This window comes from Camelus dromedarius, chromosome 17 (genome assembly GCF_036321535.1).
Source record: "Camelus dromedarius isolate mCamDro1 chromosome 17, mCamDro1.pat, whole genome shotgun sequence".
In the NCBI taxonomy this organism is placed as follows: Eukaryota; Metazoa; Chordata; class Mammalia; order Artiodactyla; family Camelidae; genus Camelus; species Camelus dromedarius.
In genome coordinates, this window is record NC_087452.1 from 41308845 (window position 1) to 41328444 (window position 19600).

At 45.6% G+C, this 19600-nt stretch overlaps 2 protein-coding genes across 20 annotated transcripts in view; both read right to left on the reverse strand.

Moving 5' to 3' along the window:
- The window catches only part of EXOG (exo/endonuclease G), a 48021-nt gene extending 42597 nt beyond the window's left edge, over positions 1–5424 (reverse strand). For 12 of the 19 annotated variants that reach the window (XR_010384939.1, XR_010384936.1, XR_010384941.1 and 9 more), the window contains exons 1-3: positions 4925–5126; positions 3592–3741; positions 314–453 (exon numbers count right to left, since the gene is read on the reverse strand). Coding sequence is in view for 1 of the 19 variants with exons in the window: in XM_010982026.3 (XP_010980328.3) it covers positions 314–453; positions 3592–3741; positions 4925–5123 (489 nt within the window). In the remaining 18 variants the exon portion in view is untranslated. Of the gene's footprint in view, positions 1–313; positions 454–3591; positions 3742–4924 lie in introns of all 19 variants that reach the window. The other 7 variants (XR_010384948.1, XR_010384947.1, XR_010384949.1 and 4 more) reach the window with 6 other exon arrangements.
- Positions 5425–7955: 2531 nt separating this feature from the next.
- ACVR2B (activin A receptor type 2B) overlaps positions 7956–19600 on the reverse strand; it is a 34763-nt gene continuing 23118 nt past the window's right edge. Inside the window, exon 11 of the mRNA XM_031469970.2 lies at positions 7956–18224. Within this exon, the coding sequence (XP_031325830.2) occupies positions 18030–18224 (195 nt within the window). The 3' untranslated portion in view covers positions 7956–18029. The remainder of the gene's footprint in view (positions 18225–19600) is intronic.

A 19600-nucleotide genomic window follows, 5' to 3' on the forward strand; every position in this document is an offset into this window, starting at 1 on the left:
GTCAAATTGTTTTTGCTGGACTCTCTTCTTCAACTTCTCCACAGGTCTGAAATTTTTTGAGATAAAAACGACTGAGTAGCTTTAGCTCCTACTGGCTTTCCAATTCCCTTCTACATAGCATTTAGTTTTCCTCATTCAACCTGTTTAAAAATGTCTGAGCAAAAAAGGGATTAAAGTCAGGAAGAAAATTACAAAGTAAGAGTATGAAAATTCTCAAGTTTTAGGGCTTCGCTCCTGGGTTTTTGATTTCCAAGTTCCACGGAATGCATAACACCAGGCCTGTATTCCCATCCCTCCCCAAAAATATGCCTACAGATGAGAATTTGTTATTTCCTGCTGGGGCCATGTGTCCTCGTGACCACCCACTTCCAACATAGTCCTCGTTGAAGGCACTGAAGGTTGGAGGGATGTTGGGATCAGGCTTGAATTTACAATGTTTTCTGTCTGCATCACCTGAAGAAAAACACACAAAATGGGTAAGTTACCAGTGAACAACTATCCCTCGATCTTCTCTAAGCAAGGCAAGCTGGTTGCTGCTGGCTGGTATCTCTCTGAGCAGCCAGTGCTGACTGACGGCATGCGTGTCTCAAGTTCCTGGGATAGTTCAGATACTTCATCTGAGTTTAGCAAGGACTAGTCTAGGAAAGAATGTTTTCATACAGTGTAGCTATCTCATGTACTTTTGTTTATGGCCTTTCAAGTTAAAGGAAAAAGTTCCCCTGGACAGTATTTATGTAAAAACAATGACCAATCAAATAACTGAGCTGTACAGAAAGCTTAATTACTAAACACTCTTGCTTTTTAAAAAGACCCCCATGTACTGTATTTTGTACAACTGTATTTGACAAGTTTATATGTACTGAAATAATGGATATATATAGACACAAAACAATTTGTTCTGGGCAGCCACAGCCTAGGGGAGGGGGAGAGTGTCTCTGGTATCTTGCTTAACTGCCTCTTAAGGCATGACAAAACAAACATTTAGGTTATGAGTTCAATCCAGAAATCTCTGAAACAAAATATCTGAGCACACGCGGGAGAGACGAAATCTCATTTTATATTCTGACACCCCCAGAATAGTCTGCCAAAGTGGACATCAGCAAATCCAAGCACGACATTTTCCGCTGTCATTAGGACAGATCTTGTTAAACTATAAAAATTATGGGGACAAAAGGAATATACTCAGGCTGCTACTCAAAAAAGTATAAAATGGAGATCAATGAAATGACTGATTCCAATGTCATTTCATTCAATCAAGAAAATTTTTAAATTATCAGACCTGAAAGTTCAAAGTAAAGTATCTAATACCTAACTTTTTAGAATCACTCCATAAATTAAAACAACAACAGCAACAACAAAACTGGTAACACAGAGAATTACTAGTAAACTTCTCTAAGTGTCATTACCATTGGAATCATTTCCTCTTATGTCTAGTTTTCTTTGCCTGGTGCTCAATGCCTTTGAAAAATCATTTTTGGGAATTTTCAAAAGCCTAGGATGAAGATGACTTCCTAGAGAGGGGATGTAAACTCACTTCTGTTGAGGTCTTACCTTCAGTCCCCCTTACCCCATAAGGCTGCGGAACCAAAGGCAACATGGTTTTGGTTTACCAGGACTGCCCTGACCTCTCTGGCTTCTGGCGTTCCCCCAGATACTGGCCTTGCAAATCTACTATCATGTTGGCTCTTCATGGTTGTGGTGGGGGTTTTTTTAGTGATTTTTTTTCTATATACTTTTTTTACATACTGTTAATAACATTTCTTGTTGTTTTTAGGAGAGTTAATCTGAATAACACAATCTGTCATTACTAAAAACAGAAGACTCTTTGCACTACAATCAAGTAAATCACAGGTATATTGCCTCTCATTTTCAAATAAATCAGCTCTGTTTCACCTCAACACTACACAGCTCACAGGATCTACAATATGAAATGCAGTGCTTTTCTTATATGTCTCTGAAAATAACTTAGTAGTAATATGAAATTAGTAAAGCTGAAATTACTACTTGGGAAAATTTTTGTATTAAAAGGAAATTGGTCAGGCTTGAGACTAAATCAATTCAGTTTTCCTTGATGTAAAGTTATAATCAAGTCTCACTGCTATGATAAAGTTTATACTTAGTTTCCTTCTAGCAGCAAACACATTCTAAGCCTCCTGCTATTCTGCTGGATGATGTGTACTCTATGAAGGCACACACTCATCTTAATGTGAGCATTTTGATATATTTAAACATAGCATGCACTGGAAAGCAATGGAGAAATAATTTGTGGGCCATATAGCAAATTAAAAAGCAAATAACAAAATGGGAATAAGACAACTATGACAAGAAGTCATATCCTTAATGTAAAATAACTACAGGGAGAGCCTATAATTCAGTCGTAGAGCATGTGGTCAGCATGCACAAGGTCCTGGGTTCAATCCCCAGCACCTCCATTAAAATTAATTAATTAAATAAAAACCTAATTACCAATCCCCCAAAAAACTGGTTGAAAAAAAAATTTTTTTAAAAAAGAACTCCTACTAAATTCAAAAAAGAATATCCCCACTGAAAGAAGTAAAGAATAATTCACGAAAAAACAACTCACAAAATATTAACACTCACTGGTAACCAATAACTGCAAATAAAATGAATAAATTGGTGAAGCTCAATGCTCATTATGGGTGAGAGCTGGAAGAGACAGGACAAAGAATGATGATGGGAGTGTAAACTGAAATAATCTACCCAGGAATCAATCTGACACTGAATATCCAAATGTGGTCATCTTAATTATAGGAACGTATCAAGACACGAGGACACATGAACAGACTCACACACCTGCCTACCCCCTCCAGCCTCATTTTGCATCGCATTCTCCCTTGCCCCAGAAATGCTGGCCTTCTGTCAGTTCCCTAATGAACAAAACTCATCCCTCTGGAGTCTTTAAAGATGCAACTGGGCTGCTCTTTCTCTGCCTGGCATGCTTTTCTCGGTATCCCGCTGCCTACCCAACTCCTCTGCTGAGGTAACTGCTACCTACCCTTCAGGCCACTTTCTCAGAGAAGCCCTCACTAATCAGTATCAGGTTCTCCTGTGAGACACTCTCATCGTATTCTTTACTGCTCCTTAATTATACTAACCCAGCTGGCAATCATTTTTCCTTCAGGACAGTTGTTACCAATTGGTTACCAATTGTCACCAATTATACATTCATGATTATGTGATGGGTCAACCCATCCCCTCCCCAACTCAAAGTGCCTTGTGGGTAGAAACCATCTACTATGGTCACTGATATGACCCCAAGGCTCAATACAGTCCCAAGCACATGGTAGGCACTTGAAAAATACTTGTGGAGGTAATGAATGAGTGGTGCTCGTTGCAGCAATATTTATGACAAAGCCTCTGATTCATGTGTCAAGATGCAGCCCCTGAGACAGCTGGAAGGGGTCTGTGGCTCCCCAGCTACCAGGCAGGGTCCATTTATCTAGTGAGCCATACAAGCATCATCATTTTCTAAATGTGCTGTAATGTGAAAAAGGTTGAGATTGTTAATAATCCAACTTATTCTAAATTTGGAAACATCTTTCATCAATGCCTTTACTTCTAACCACCTACCCATTATCTTGCTCTTGGATATATGTTCAAGAACCCATCTAGGCACCCGCTTTGCCTGATCATAAGATAAGGCATGATTAGTGTAATGCCTAGTCTCTGTTCCAGTTAAAGGGAATCCAAATTGTTCCAAGACAGCCTTTTCTGGAGAACCTAAAAATGAAAAAAAAAAAAAAAAAAAAAAGGAGAAAAAAATAACAGTTAATGACTTATTAGGAACAAAAAGTTATAAGGAGGAGGGTAAGACTTACAAAGGACTGACTCAACAGTTTAACTCACTAGATCTCATTTTTGCAATTACTTACAAGGCAAAGATAAGAGACAGCAGCAGCAGGTAAAATACTGGTTTTTGCCTTTAACCAGTTGTATAGCTCTATCAAGGTAAACTCTGGCTATTTCATTAACTGTTAAATAAGGACCTGATCTTGCTAGTCTTTCATATCAAATTTTCAAATCTCTGGCCCACAAGGTACAGTGTATACAAAACCAGCAAAGGAAAAACTCATGCCTTTACCAGTCACTGATATGACTGAATGGGAGACACCCACTCATGATGTTTTTGGAGTTAGTTTGGGAACAAAAAGCACAGCTTTTACACTTTTTTTAAGACCATCTTTCATCCACGCTCTCCTCCGTGTTCTGGTACTGAAGCAGGCATGTGTGCTGCAGCGAGCCTGTGGTAAACTGGTATTGTTTTTCCTAGTGGGAGAAACCAAGCAGCGCTAAACAGAGTCAGTCTCAAAATAATCCTCTCTTAATGCACTCTCCAGGCTTTAACTCACCACAGTAGTTCCCTTGCTAAATCCTAAGTATCTGAAGGAGCAAGTGAAATTAGCATTTCGGGGCCAGTAAGAAATGGGCACGAGCTCATTTACTTTGTCAAATATCAGGTACCTAGGGTAACTTAAGGACATATATGCTGAAGAGTGGGTAGCAGGTGTTCTGCATTTGAACGATGGTAAAATGAGGACAGTCAGCTAACCTGCTAAAACCACGTGTTCATTCATTCATCCATGCTTACTGCATGCCAATTACGTTTACCAGGTACAGGGTTGTGTACACAGTGGAGAAGGGAACTGGCACGGTCGAGCTAACAATCTAGGGGAGGACACAGACGTTAAAACACACATGGCGTGATTTGGGGGTAGTAAGACCACAGGGGAAGGAAGCCCTGGAAGGAGGCAGGGGGGACGCGACGCAGGGAGAGGAGGCCGAGTCCGAAGACTGGACGGAGGACCGCCAAGGGCCCGGTGAGTGGAGACAGCGGCGCGTCGAGGGTCACTGCTCCTGCCCTAGGCAGGAACCCGGCCCGAGACCTGGGGACCCACACACTCACCGTCCGGCTCCCTCACCGCCAACGCTGCCTCAGCGCCCGGACTCCAGAGGAACTGCGTGACCGTCAGCCCGGCTCCTACAGCCCCCACGACAGCTCCGGCCACGAAGCCATTCAAAAAGCGCCGAGAACCTCGGACGCGGGAAGCAAAACTTTTGGCAGCCATCTTGCCCGAGGGACCAGCCTTCTTAGCATAGCGCATGCGCCTGGCGCCTGAAAGCCAATCACAACCGCGGGACCAGGACACGCATGCGCTACCTGGGGTCGTCAAGCGCTGAGCCTTCCGGGAGACGCCAGAGGCCTGGAGCGCAAGCGCACGCCCTTCCTACCGAGGGCCTCGAGCGCCCCCTGGTGACAAACCTGGAGGCCCAGCATCCCCGCTCCACACCTGGTCTACTTGACCCGGTGATGGGCGAGCATGAGGCGCCTGAAGGCTCAGTATGTGCACACACAGTCCTGAGAAGAAAACAATTTTAGTCCCACTTAATAGGTGAGTTAACCACTAGCGCATGCTTACACTCAGGTCCTCAGCGCCGAAATTCAAACTCAGGTTTGATTCCAGAACCTGTGACACATTGGATGTCTTCATAATATGTGGCTTTAAAGTCACAAGGTATACGAATCCTAACTTCTAAAGAGAGCTTTGCTCCGCCTAAGGAGTTTTCTTGACAAGACAGTACTCCACAGTGGCTTAGGACCCTGAATCAGAACGGACGGGTTTAGACTCCGCACTCACCTACTTTCCACGCTTCTATTTCATCTTTTTAAAATGGGGATAATGATAGTAGTAATAATTCTTAGGTTCTAGGGTTCTTGTGTGGATTAAAGGAGATTAACCATGTAAAGCATTTAGGAAAGAACCTGAGGCATGTCGTTAAGTGCCATTAATATTAGCAATTTTTAGTCAGCTCTACTTTTATCTTGATAGAATATAAAATCCAGATTGCTGACTGCCTGCTGACAAAGGAAGGATGTTTATTTTATGCACTCCCACTCATAATGGGTCCTCTTTATTTTGCAGCACAATTTCCAGCATTCCGTGTGGACTTGGTTCACTAAGCAGAAAGCCATTTCTAACAACCAACTCAACTGTAGACATTGTTTTGACAGTTTCCTGGCCCCATGCCCCCTCCCCAGGAATACCTGTCACGAAGTCATTTTTTATCATCCCCAGGGCCTCTGACCTAATTGGCTGAGCTAGGTCAACCAGAGTGTAAGGATTTTGGATCTGGACCTTTCTCTGGGTAGCAAAGCTGTGACATATAAAACTGGCATTCTCTAAAGCCTTTTTTCCTGCTAAGGAGACAAAGATCAGATGTACCTCATCTTGCACTCAACACCAGTGGAATACATGCTGAGACAGGTGAAGGCCTGCAATGCTGACCCCAGCTTCTAAGGCTCTTAAAGAAGACACATCCTGCCTTTACCCAAGGCTTGGCTGGCCACTTGCCCCAGGAGCCTTCCAGCAAAGCCCCCTTTTTGTTGAATAGTGTCTGTCATTTGCAATCAAGAGTCCTGACAAATAACCAGGCAACACTGCTATCTGCAGGTTTCAAACCTACTTTGGCTTCTTCCAACAGAATTTACTAAATACACACATTCACTGAAGAGGTATTTCTCAAGGCCCTCTGAAGTGCTGTGCATCGTGCTAAGCACTAGGAAGAGATAACAATAGGTGACTCTTCCTCATCCACATCCTGTACCTGGAGACAACACTGAACCCCCACGCTGGGCCCCAAGAGCCGAGAATCAGAAGGCCACTTGATTCTGGATAGGGTACCTCCCTCTGAGCCTGTTTGCCCATCTTTAAAATGAAGGACCAGTCGTTTTAAAACTGTAATCAGGGGAACCCTAGTAGGGGGGCTTGAGAATTAAGGGGAAGAAGGGGAAGGCAGGCTGAATGGCCCCTGAGCCCTCTTCCACTTGCTCAATTGGGCAGGCCTGCTTTTATGAACCTGCTTCTGTGTCCTTTTTAACTGGAAGAATTCATTTGCTGAAAGAAAAATGACCAGATGGCCCCTACAGTCCAACTTTATAGCGTTGTTCATCCAACATCTTCATTCCCAAATGTTAGCCTTTTGCCTTCCTCTCCTTCTCATCATTAGGGGCACTCACTAATAAAAGGTGAACTTTCTAACTCTGAAAGGATAAAATGGACCCCAAACTGGACAACTGGTTCCTAAATAAAGAGCCCCCTTCATCAAAACTTGTCCCAAAGAGTTTCACGCAGGTTGTTTCATCTTCATAATAAACAGTAAATAAAAGGCACTGACCTGCGCCAGAAGGAGGCTTCAAGGCTGGTGCTTCTCCACTTAGCAAGTATCAGCCACGGGCCAGAAAAATCTTTCACATCACTGCAGAAGCAGTGAGGTGACTCCTAGGGCTTTCCTGTTTTATTAGTGGTAGACTACAATTACTTTATTAGCAGGGAACCATGTTTTCACCTAGGGAGGTAAGTCAGGAACTCCAAAACAGGAAACCCAGCTTGCTGATTCAGATCTGGGGTGGTACCCTACAACTATTTCTTCATAGCTCAGCAAGTGACCCTGGTACCAGCCATGTCTGGAAATGCAGAGCTCCTGTTCTGCAGTGGTCCTCAATATAACTTACTTTCTAGGCTTCTCTCCTCCACTTTACAAAAAATATTGCTCAGGATTGCTGGCAAACTATAGGACGGTGGGGGGGTGGGGTGGTAGGATTGTGTGTGGGGTTCTTCGGGATTTGGAAACTACACCCTTGCCCTGGAAGGAACTTACCCAGAGTCCCAGGACTGTCCATTAAGGAGAAGCCCACAGTGTCTCCAACTAGGTCCTGAGCTTCCACAGGCAGAAACGGGGACCTGCGTTTAGCTTCAGCCCCCCGGGACTTTAGCAGACAAGGTGCTCGACCATTAACAACTTCATGTCTTCCAAGCAGGAACACACAGAGGTGTTCAAGTTGGCCCTGTAAGTGGGAGAACACCATTTTATTTCTTTCTAAATCCCATGAAAAGAAATCTCAATCCCCTGCCATGTGATTAAGAGAGACAACAGGGTTTTATTATTATTATCATTTTATTTTCATATACAAAAAGATAAAACTTGAAATAGTTCTAGATTTTTCCTCCTATTCTATTGGGGTGTGGCTGCTCCTTCACACAGGGGGAAAAAACTACATTCACATCGGTTTATTTGAGGACCCAGTGCAGAGTTTAAGCAGCAAAACCCCAACGTAGCAGATCTAATTTCAAACTTGACACTCATTTCTAAAATTACCACAGTAAAAAGGAACAAAGATCCACTGCAAATGAATGAACTATGATACAATGTTCTTTCCAAAATGTCTTCATTTTGCAACTGTAATTACATGGATGTCTGCTTTAGGCCATTTTAGATGTGTGCGGGTATATAATATATATATGTGTGTGTTTTTATATATATATATATATATATAGTACATATACATGTACTATATATATATATAAAAACCAGCACACTTTCCAAATCCAGACAGGGTAACAGCAACAAGCTGAACTCTGTGTATATATATGTGTATTTTTAAACACGATACTTTAGTATAACTTGTTAATTCAGTAGTACAAGCTATTTCTGTTCTACAAAATTTTTATTTTATAGCTACAAGGGTGAAAAGTGACCTATTACATTTACAGCTCACATATCTTGGTATACAGACAGTACTTAATTGAATTTGAGCCAAAAACTATTAGTCTTTAGTTTTAGCACTTGAAGAGCTTCCTCACTTCTACAGTCTTAAATCATATACTAGTCACATTTCCAGAGTTTGCAAATTACTCATCATTGTAAACCACGAGAAAACAGATGAATCCAAACTTTTAATTACAGTTTTATATACAAGTTAGATAACACAGCTCAATAAGACTTCGCTATCCATCCTAAACCCAACACACACATTCTCCACTAAGTTAGACAAGTCTTAGGGTTTTCTTTCTTTTCCTTACAAATAATATACAAATTTAGAAGTAGCTGGTAAAGCTGATATATATAAGATGGCAAATGACAGGTGACATCTTCTGTTGGTTCCAAAATTGGTCCTGAAAATGCTGTACTCTGCTGTGTTAACTGTGTGTCTGTTACATGCAGAAGCTCTTTTCACAAGAATTGACATCAAACTCAACATAAGTTAAATTTACAGTACTGTATGAAGTTATTCAGATTCAAGGACAAATGTGGCAAAATAGTAACACGTGAAAAATTCGGCCTTTGATGCTACCATTAAGATCATGTCAAATTCATAAGCAGATTCTTTTGTACAGTTGAAAAATGGCGTGTGGATTTGTGGCGTGGAACTGAGATCTAGAAGTATGTTTCTCATCTGCGGTAACCCTCACCCCCAATTCTCAAGTACTACTCAACTTTCTTTGCATTTTTACAGAATTCTAGTTTCAAAAAGGTGGGGGGTGGAGGGAAAAGACGCCGCCATTTTAACAATTCCTCCCCTCACGGGAGGTCCTCATACTCCAGATGAGATCTCCAGATAATCTGTATGGCCGCTGGCTCTCAGACAGCCTTTGACAATGACTTGGATACCTTCCAAATCAAAATCCAGCTGACGCCTACTCTTTCCTACTCTCATCTCTGTCATCACTGGTCAAATTTGGACGAGCGCGTTTTTCCCTCACGGAGAAATTATTTGGCTAAACGTACACTTAACTTGTGGCAGTGCTCTGAGGAAATCTCAGTTGGACTAAAGCACTTGAACGGACTGAGGTCAACAGCCCGCTGAACAACACAGAGACCGAACACGTCGGGGGCTGAGTGGGGACCCAAGGAGACACACTGACCCTGGACCCCACGGTCCGCAGGACAGCCCAGGCGGGCAGCCCACGCTCATGGGACCGAGTTACCACTTCAACCTTGGTCTGCCATCTGTGCCCCAGAGACGAAACTTCTGATGTGGCAACTGCTGGTTAAACTTTCTGAACTGGTAAAAAAGGCTCTTTAAAAAATATATATATATATTTATTTAAAATACATCAAAATGACAAATAACCATATCCCGCAAGGCCTGATTTCACAGCAACATATGCTACAGACATCTTCCCAAAATGCACTGTGGTGGATGGGGGGGGGAGTTTCAAGCCTGCCATTTAAGGGAATGTTCTACATTTGAGCTTTAGCGACTGGAAATATGTTACAAAGAGCTCATTTTCGGAACTCAATTGTGGACAAGACCAGCCAGTTGAATCACTTTGCCTATTCAGACACGAGAATACTGAAAATTCAGAGGACCACGGGAAGCACCGTTCAGATGACACTCTAGACCCATCCCACCACAAGGCTGTGAAGAGCTTGCCAGAAGCCCCCTTTGCAATCCTTGGGAAGAGTTTTACTTGAAAACAAATAAGTACCCATACTCGGCAGGGTTCCTGTGCATGTGTATCACAAGCCTGCAGTTTCGAGAGGACCCAGATGGTGACACTGTTCAACACGAGGTCTGAGGTAACTGGTTCTTAAAACACCTGGAGCACAGAACTGCATCCAGAAAATACAGCTGGGAAAAAGGAAAAAGGTGGGGGTTCAGGCTAGAAAAGACAAGTAGAAAAAAGCTTACAGCAGTTGCTTTTGGGGGGAGGCAGGTGACAAAAAACAAAGGCACAACAGAATTACATTCCAAGACATGTGGCTGGAGAGCAGAGAAACGTTCTTTTATGGGGACAGGAAAGGACCGATGTTTGGTTCCCGGAGTGCTCCTGGATCTGCCGAAACCGAATTCATTCAAGTATAAAAGGGGTAGTGTAAAACTTTACTCTCAGTCACACCGGGTAAAAAGCACAGCTGGTTTCACAGGACACGTGAGGGACTCTCCTGACATCACTGTCCCAACCAGTGCACCTCTGAACGCAGCAGCTGAAGCCAGCAGGCAGGGTCTGGGGACAGGGCTTCAGCAATTACAGGTACAGAGAATCTGCTTCACGATTCACTTCCTGTACACCCCCAGCAAGGAAGTTCACCTGAAAAACCAACTACTCTTCACACAAAATTAAAAAGGCTAACGTGAAGACCTCCTTCCACACAAGGGCAGTGACAACGACCTTTGCGGGAAGAGCAGGAACCCTGCATACCCTGGAAAGGTATCCTGCTGGGACAGGGTTTGAGCTTCCTCAGCGGGCTCCTGGGTTACTCGCTAGACTAAAACAGCGGGTCAAGCCAGCCCCTCACCTCCAAACAGCCCTGACACAGAAGACAAGATGGACCTGGCCACTCTCCGCTAAATGTGACCGCTACGTCCACACACCACCCTCCCCCATTTCCAAGAATTACTCAACCAGAAATTCTGTCCTGAAACCTGGACAATTTGGTCCTAGATAACCCCGTTCGGTAGACTTCTCAAATCACCAAATTCCCATTTCAAATGTCTGAAGCCTGAATCTTATTCTAGTCCCAACCATCTGCACCCCATACAACTTCTGTTCCCCAAAACACCTCACACTACTACATCCGTGACGGTAACTTTAATGATTAACCTCAGAACCCTTTGTTCACAAGGAATATCAGGAGGAAGCACGAACGTAAAACACACTGCAGGCTCCTCTTGCCTCTCCCCAGCCCTCTGCTTCTGGTCTGAAAGGAACAGGACCAAGCACCCACCTCCTGTGCAGACTGTCCTGTGCAGACAGCCACAAGTAGTTTTGGCCAAACAAGACCCCTGGATGGACTGTCATCACCAGTGTGTCAACGGGAACCCAAGAGCACCAAGTAAAAGCTCCACACCACTCACACTCCAGTGTACGTTTATCTTGAAAGCTAAAGCTCGTTACTCTGATTACAAAAGCATCCTTATTCAAACTCACTAGACTTTATAAAAATAATCTGTGGTATAAAACAATCTCCACACTGTGCAGGAAAATCTGTCAGGTGATATAACTAAATATATATGTAGTGCTATAGATTTTTCAAAGTAAAATTTCAAGTGTCATAACTCTATTATATAACCTATTCTTTTATTTACAAAGCTACCTAACAACATTTCAACGCAAACGTGATTGGGAGAATCAGGGGAGGAGTCCACGCCAACCAACAGAAATTCCCAAGACTCAGGACAGAACTCCACATTTGGGGGGGGGGGGGAGACACCCATCCTCACCTGCCTGAAAAGCATTAGCTAATGGGTCATATTTTTCATAACTGTGAGCCTAAAAATGTAAACTCTGCAAATGAATGTAACACTTTTCCATAGATGGACAGAAGAGCCCACGTCTGTAGAATCCATCGCGCACACACCTGTGTCCACGTGTGTGTTTCTTTAGTGTCTTGTAGGTGGCTTGCAGTAGTTCTCAGAACTGCCTGGGCCCTAGACAATCCAAAGACATTCCTGGAGAAAAAAGGGCAGCACAGTGCCCATCTCCACATGCTGGCGTTTAGGGAATACACGTTTTAATTCATGAGGGGAAAAGTTGTGTTATCGTTACGAGCTGCCATAGGAGCAAATAAAACATCGCTGGGTTTGGCACTACAGGGATGCACGGAGTACCACTATCAGGGAGTCCTGCTTTAGTCATACCTGGAAGAGACCGTCACGAAAATGTAAAAGCTTGGTAAAAATCTAAACAGTGGGGTAAATCCTTTAAGTTTAAAATCTTGTCCAAACCAAAGTTTACAATGGACCCAAAATGAGTATAAAATAAGAATATTCAAAATATCCCACTAGATAATTTGGAGTTTTACTTGATAGTTTACAGGTCTCCTGGACCCACTACTGTCATCCCTCTGTATTGGGACCTGAGTAGGGGGGTGGAGGATGGGACCCGAAATCCAAGATGTTCAAGCCTCTTATGTAAAATGGTGTATGTAGTATTTGCATATAGCCTCTGCAAACCCTCCCATATGCTTTAAGTCATCTCACATTACTTATAATACCTACTAAAATATAAATGCTATGTAAGTAGTTGTAAATACTACATCAATAGTTGCCAGTGGGTGGCAAATTCAAGTTTTTATTTTTAGAACTTTCTACAATTTTTTTTCCCCTAATATTTTTGACCCGAGGTCAGTTGAACCTGCAAATGAGGAATACGTAGATATGGAGGGGCCAACTCCAATTGTTTTTAAAAATTGGCCGAGTCAAATGAATTAATTTCCAAGGGGAAGAGTGTGTTTTAAACTTCTATTTCTTTTTGCTACAAAACTAAATCATCATCTTAAAAAACATCCCCAAGCCTCTTAAAGGTTTGGGACACATTCATAAGTAGACTGCTGGTTACAAATTAACTACTGGGAATCTTACTTAAAAACTATGCCTATAACCCTGAATTCATTAAATGTTTACAAATCTAGACTGAGAAGATAAAACAGTTCATCAACTGAATTACTGGGCCTATTTCTTTACCTAAAACATTACTCTTGACTGAAACATAAACCCATCATTACTAGGCTGAACACATCAGCTGCAGAGTATTTTATTAGTTCAGCTTTTGTAGACAGCTACAGACCTAGGAGAATTCAAGTCACCCGCATGAGGAGAGAAAGCCACCTTGCCCTCTTCCCTTTCCAGCTGCTTGCCCTGGACAGGGGGTAGAGTCAATTCACTGTGCTGCTTTTGGTCTGGGGCCCCAGAACTGTGAACCAGGCCTGGCTGTCTCTCTAAAGATTCAGGACCCAACCAGCTATTGAAATAGCTGGGACTGACAATCAAACTGAGTTTACTCCTGGAAAATGCTTTCCAGTTTAGATATTTTTCTAGTGAGCCAAGTTCTCCAGAATAATGCCTGGCTGTTCAACTCCTAGTACCAATCCTAAACACTTACATATGTATGCTTACTACATATTTAAAAAAAAACATCGAATATTTGTATCACCAATAGGTGCTGCGAACTTTACACTGCGTTCTTAAAAAAGCAAAATTCCATTTGCAAGAGGGTCACCCAGTCCTCCCACCCAAGATGGAAAAGCCGCCTACCTGCCCTCAAGGCTCACGGCACAGGGGCCAAGTGACAGGCTTTCCGAGCCACACACAGCATGTGGTAGACACTCAACACACAGCTAGGCTCGCCACTAAAAAACACCACACCCCCAGCACCAGATGTCGAGTGGCAGGGTAGCAGGGAGCAAGGAGGTGGCCAGCTGGAGAGAAAGGTGGCAGAGCAGAACTGTGGGACCACCTGCTTAGCTTTCTGAAGCACAACAAGCCAGGACAGAGGGCTGGCCTGGCCCCCAGGGCAGGGCAGGGGAAGAGCCATCTCAGTGGCCTGGAAATGACAGACCTTTCCCTTTGGCTGAGAACCTGTGAGTGTGGGGCTCAAGCATCTGAGGATGTTCAAGGCTGGACAAGGTCTTTTTTGTTCTGTAGACATGCCCCCAAGTCCGGACACGGTGAATTCTCAGTCAGAAGCAGCTGGCACGGATGGGGAAGCCTCCCCAGCAGGATCGATCCCTCCATGTACCTACTGAGAGCCAACAGGACAGGAAGGCCATGCTGGACACCAGGTATGTCTCACCACGTCTCTGCACAGCTCGCTCTCCCTTTCTCCTAAGAACCATCCATGCTCAGCCCCAAGTAACTCAATCAAAGGAGGACTCCTGGTGGGGACCAATGGCCCCAGGAGGAAACCAGGCTTATGCTAGGCCCAGGATGCTCTAATGACTATGTCCATGGCCTTCCCTGGCCATCTATCATTAAGAGTCCTCTGCAGGTCCATGTGACACAGTGGACTCTGTCCCCATATGGTTCCTCCTTCCCTTGCTCACTCTTGGATCTCCCTGGCTAGGGACATCTTCCCGCAGTGATCATGGGTGTCTTCAACCAGAACACATTCTCCCCCTAAAGTCCGCCCCACAGCCAGGAGCCTGCCTGCATGACAGCACACTAGGAAGGAAGGGGCAGGGATCCTGGGCCACTTCTGTCCCTTGATTTGGCCACCCTCCCACCCTGGAAGAGGCAGGGAAAACCATGCCAGACTCCATTCCCACCAGTCTCCCACAGAGCTTGGAGGGAAAAAGAAAAAAAGTAACAGTGACCTGAGCTCCCCGAAGTGGAGACCGCATGAAATCTTTGTGAAGAGCACAGGGAGAGGCCCTACAACCCAATAAACATAAACCAGAGCGCTAGATGGTCCACTCCCCAGAGAATACACGACAGCAAATCATACAACACTTTCTCAGAGGCAAAAGACCCACCCAGACCCCCATGACATGCCCTGGAAAGAGATGCCACCTTCTCCTGGCCATGAGCAGAGTCAGGGATGCTCAGCACAGCACGCGGGGGAAGGGCAGCCAGAAGCCCAAAGAACTGGCACTCCTGCACCCTCCGCTCTGCCCGGCCACACCACTCAGGGGCCATCCTGGCGCCAAGGCACCAAAGGACGCGACAGTGGCTGAGCACAGGGTCAGCACAGGGGGAGCCCCCGGGACAAAAGGCCCGCAGGTCCCACCGCAGGGCCTCGGCACAGCCCACCCTAGCCAGGCCAGCACCTGTTCTCACAAGAGCCAAGCCAGTACACAGAAGAAACCCTGCCCAGAGGAGATCTAAAACCAGACAGGGAGGCTCGGGCTCCGCATTGCACACCCGGGGGGAGGTTCAGGGATCTGAACATTCCTGTAGTGAACTAGCTACATTTGTTAGTGGTTTATTTGTTTCTTCTGAGGGTTGAAAAGTAGAGATGCCCCACCCTGCCTGAGGAGAAAGCTGGAGAAATCAGATATGGCACTTTTCAATAAATATTTTAAAGCTTTGGAAAGAAATAAGTGGAAAAGAAAAGCAACTGCTGTAAGGCCTGTTTTGCTGTTAAAAATTATCCCAAGGGAAGAAAAATACCACAGCACAAAATAGCTTAAAAAAAAAAAAGAAAAAGACGAAGAAAAAGTCAAATAACTTACCATAAAAACAAAAACAAAAACCTGTCCCTGTAGCCACCCTGGCCGGCTCACATCTTGACCCATGAAGCAAAGACTGAGCTGTGGGGGAGAAGCAGACTCGCCTCCCACAGCACCCGGAGCACAAACCCACGGAGACGAGGACACGGCCCCGCCGCCCAGACACGCCGCCCTCGCCGGGCAGTGGGGGCCGCAGAGCCCCGTGGACCAAGTCCAACATCACTGCTGCTCATCCGCTTAAGGAAGTCCATCTCAAGTACAACTACCTCCTGTGGGTCTAGGGGCCTCAGTTACAGCAAGTTAAAGTGGGGTCACCCGTCATTCCCAACAATGACCGATCACGTCGAGGGAAACAGCAGAACCTCCAGGAACTCGAGAGGAGGCGCCCCCTCTCCCACTCTCACCCAAGTCAGCCGCTGCCCGTCAACTACCAACTCACCTACCCTCAAGGTTAAGAGATCCAGTTCTCAAATGAAATGGTCAAAAGAAACCGGAAGGAAAAGCCTTCACAAAGAAGAGTGATGAATGCCCAGACAGCCAACCTAGAGCTGATGACAATTATTTACAAGCGGGCGTTATCAAAGCAACACGGTAGCACTCCCTAGAAGACTCAAAAGGTTTTTTTCTTTTTCTCTATTTCTTTTAAGCTTTCTTGTCATAAAAGCCAACTTACATTAAAATATACGTACTACAAGACAACACAACTAATAAAATATATAATAAAACTTACACAAGTAGAAAATTCTGAGGTATTTCTGGTTTGAGGTGGTCTGTGGTCGTGAAGTTTTAATTCTTTTACTTTTCAAAATTTAAACCTCGGAAGCCACATAGCAAAGCGTGTGTGTGTGTGTGTGTGTGTGTGTGTGTGTGTGTGTGTGTGTGTGTGTGTGTGTGTGTGTGTGTGTGTGTGTGTGTGTGTGTGTGTGTGTGTGTGTGTGAATGTGTGTGTTGTTTTTTAAAAAAATTCGCATGTTTCATAAATTAAAAAATTTCAAATGTTGAAACAGCAGCATTAGGAACATTCACTGACTAGAGCAAGGTCACGGCATAACAGAGAAACGGGTTTTAGAATATGCACCTATTTAAGGGGTCTGGAGAAAGCTGTGTCACCTACAAGCCACATGAAGGGACAGTACTGCCACCGCACAGGGCAGAGCCAGCGCTGCGGGACGCTGGGGGTCTCTTAGACAGGCAGGCCTTGGCAGGCGCCACCCAGGAAACCCTCGCAGTCCCCGCCGTGGAGGGCGCCCCGCCGTGGGGATTTCCCTGAACTGCTCCAGGAGGAAGCAATGCATGTATTTCAACTTCTCCTCCATTAAAGATACTTACAGTATCATGTCTTAAAATAAACATACTCAGTAAACCGTGATGACTCCCACCCTTACCTAGCCTTAAAATCAGGGCAGAAGAAACGTTCTGTCCTGTACCCAAGCCCAAGTTAGTGGGAAAAACTGTTCAGGGCCAACAGATGGATCAGAGCCACACCTGATTACAGACTTTCTCCAGACCCCGCTCTTGCTTGGCCTCCACGCCAGCCTTCCCCTCGATTCCTGGTTACCTGAGAAGTAGTCTCACAGCAAAGGATGTTGCTCCGAACGTGCCCGAGTCCAGTGTAGCTCTGCTCCAAACCCCACCCCCAGCTCTGTCCTCCCCTTCCAACTCCAGTCCAAATCATCCTCATCCTAGTTTCTCCTCCGTCAGGACAACACCCGTTACTCCGTGAAAGACTCATCTGCTGTTTCTTAAACTCACTGTCTAAAAAGGGAGAAAAACACAGTAAGAGGGAGGGAGCAGGAAGGGGGGGGCGAGGGCAGAGGGCAAGTCCTCTTTTGAGGAAGATGTGTTCTTATGTAACAGTCTTCAAAGGTTCCTCTAGGTAGAGTTTGCAGCATTAAGTTTCCTAAGACAGGAGATGGGTTTGTGTCACAGATTCTGAGAACACAAACAGAGAGAAAACGGGAGGGGCGGGAGGTGGCCGAGGCTTCTCAGCGCGGCGCTGGTTCTGCATTCACAGCTCAGCACCTCAACGCCTGCTGACGAGTCCGCTGTTTGCGATACAGTAGAGCAATGTGCTGGTAAAAACTGATCCAATCCAAAAAATAATATTAATAATAATAATTATAATAATTATAATAATAATAATAAGTCAAGGTAAAATAGCAGCTGCATTTTATGTGTTTGTTGGTATTATGGGATTTCCAAAACAAAACACGACTTTTTTTTTTTTTTCTTTTCCTCTTCAGATCCACTGAGTCCGGAGATCCAATCATGTCCTGGGCTTAGATGCTCGACTCTTTAGGGGGCAGGTCCACGTTGGTGACGGAGGTCACCAGGGAGACAAGACAGTCCGAGGTAGTGCCGTTGACCGACCTCCGGATCAGGGACACCCGCTCCTCCACGCAGCCCGCGGACAGGCGAGCCTCTGCGTCGTGGTCCCAGCACTCCTCGATGGTTACGCAGAGCTGGGCCAGGCCCTGCACAATGGCGGGAGAGGGGAAACAGACACCCTTGCTAGTGGCTCTCAGTGAGGACAAGCACAAAGGACAGCAAGCCTGACGACTTCCTGAGGACGAGGCAGAGCCCACGGGTCCATCACGGGGGCCTGCAGCAAACTCCCCTCCTGGCCATCACTATCCTGAGACCACCGGCCTCCTCCACAGCCCAAAAGAAGAGCCACTGGACATCAACATGGGAAGTGAGGGGAACTCGGGGCCCTCCCAGGGCAGACACGGCTGACTGCCTGGGAGCAGGGATATTCAAACAAAATCTTATGAGAAGCCCAAATCACATAAGGGCCCAAAGTGCAGCCACAGTGGTGACAGAGGAGGGCTCATCCCACCCTATTCCCCACCACCGCAGACACCTCTCTGAAGTCCAGGGAACGAGGCATGACACCCTGGGCTAGAACCACGTGTGCATAGCTGGAAAGGCAGAAAGATAGATAAAATGCCCACGTCCTCTCTGGCCTGCTCACCAGCCCACACTGAGGCTTCTCTAGACCTCAGGCTCTTCATCAGGGAACGGGACTGGCAACCCCAGTATCTCTGCCCTGGTAGCCTCAGAAAGTCTGAGGCAGAAGGTAAGATCCTGGCCCAGCTTCCCTCCCCCCATGCCTAATTTTTCTCCATTTGCAGTCCTGGGTCCCAGGGAGCAGCATGGCAGCTGAACTTGGCCTCAACAGCTCGACTCCTGACCATGTGCTAAGAGTGCCAGCCCCGAGGGGTCCCAAGGATGTCTTTTTTTCTGAATTAACCCCAGAGTGGCAGGGGAAGGACTCAATGGAGCGGAAGGCAAATATCCTTCCAAGATAGGTAACAGTTTACATAGCTGGGGTCTTCCATGCAGTATTCTCAGACTGGAGGGGCCCAGATGCCACATGGCTCAGCCTAGGCCCAGAAAATGACGAAGACAGAGAACAGAGATTACTTCATAAGAGTAATGCATAATAAGCATTTACGTGCTAGGTGTCTTGTCTAACGACTTACAGCAACTCCTTAAATCTATTACTACCCTGAGGAGACTAAGGCCCAGAGAAATAAAGTAATTTGCCAGAGGCCACCCAGCTAGTGATTGGCAGATCCAGGATCCCACCCACACGTGTCAGGTCCAGGGCCAGTGGGCTCCACAGCACCAGTGACCTACGGGGGCACTCTGGGCCCTGACAGGCTGTCACGTCCATCACTCTCTGGGGCCAAACCCAGAGCTGCCTCCCTGCAGAGCATCAACCCCCCAGATACCCCAGTGAAGAGAGACAGTGCTCTAAGTGACCTCTGACCAGGCAGGGGAGGAGGGGACTGTCCTGCTGCCTGAGGCACCCTCTCTCTCTGTCCCTGCCATACATTGAGGGGCT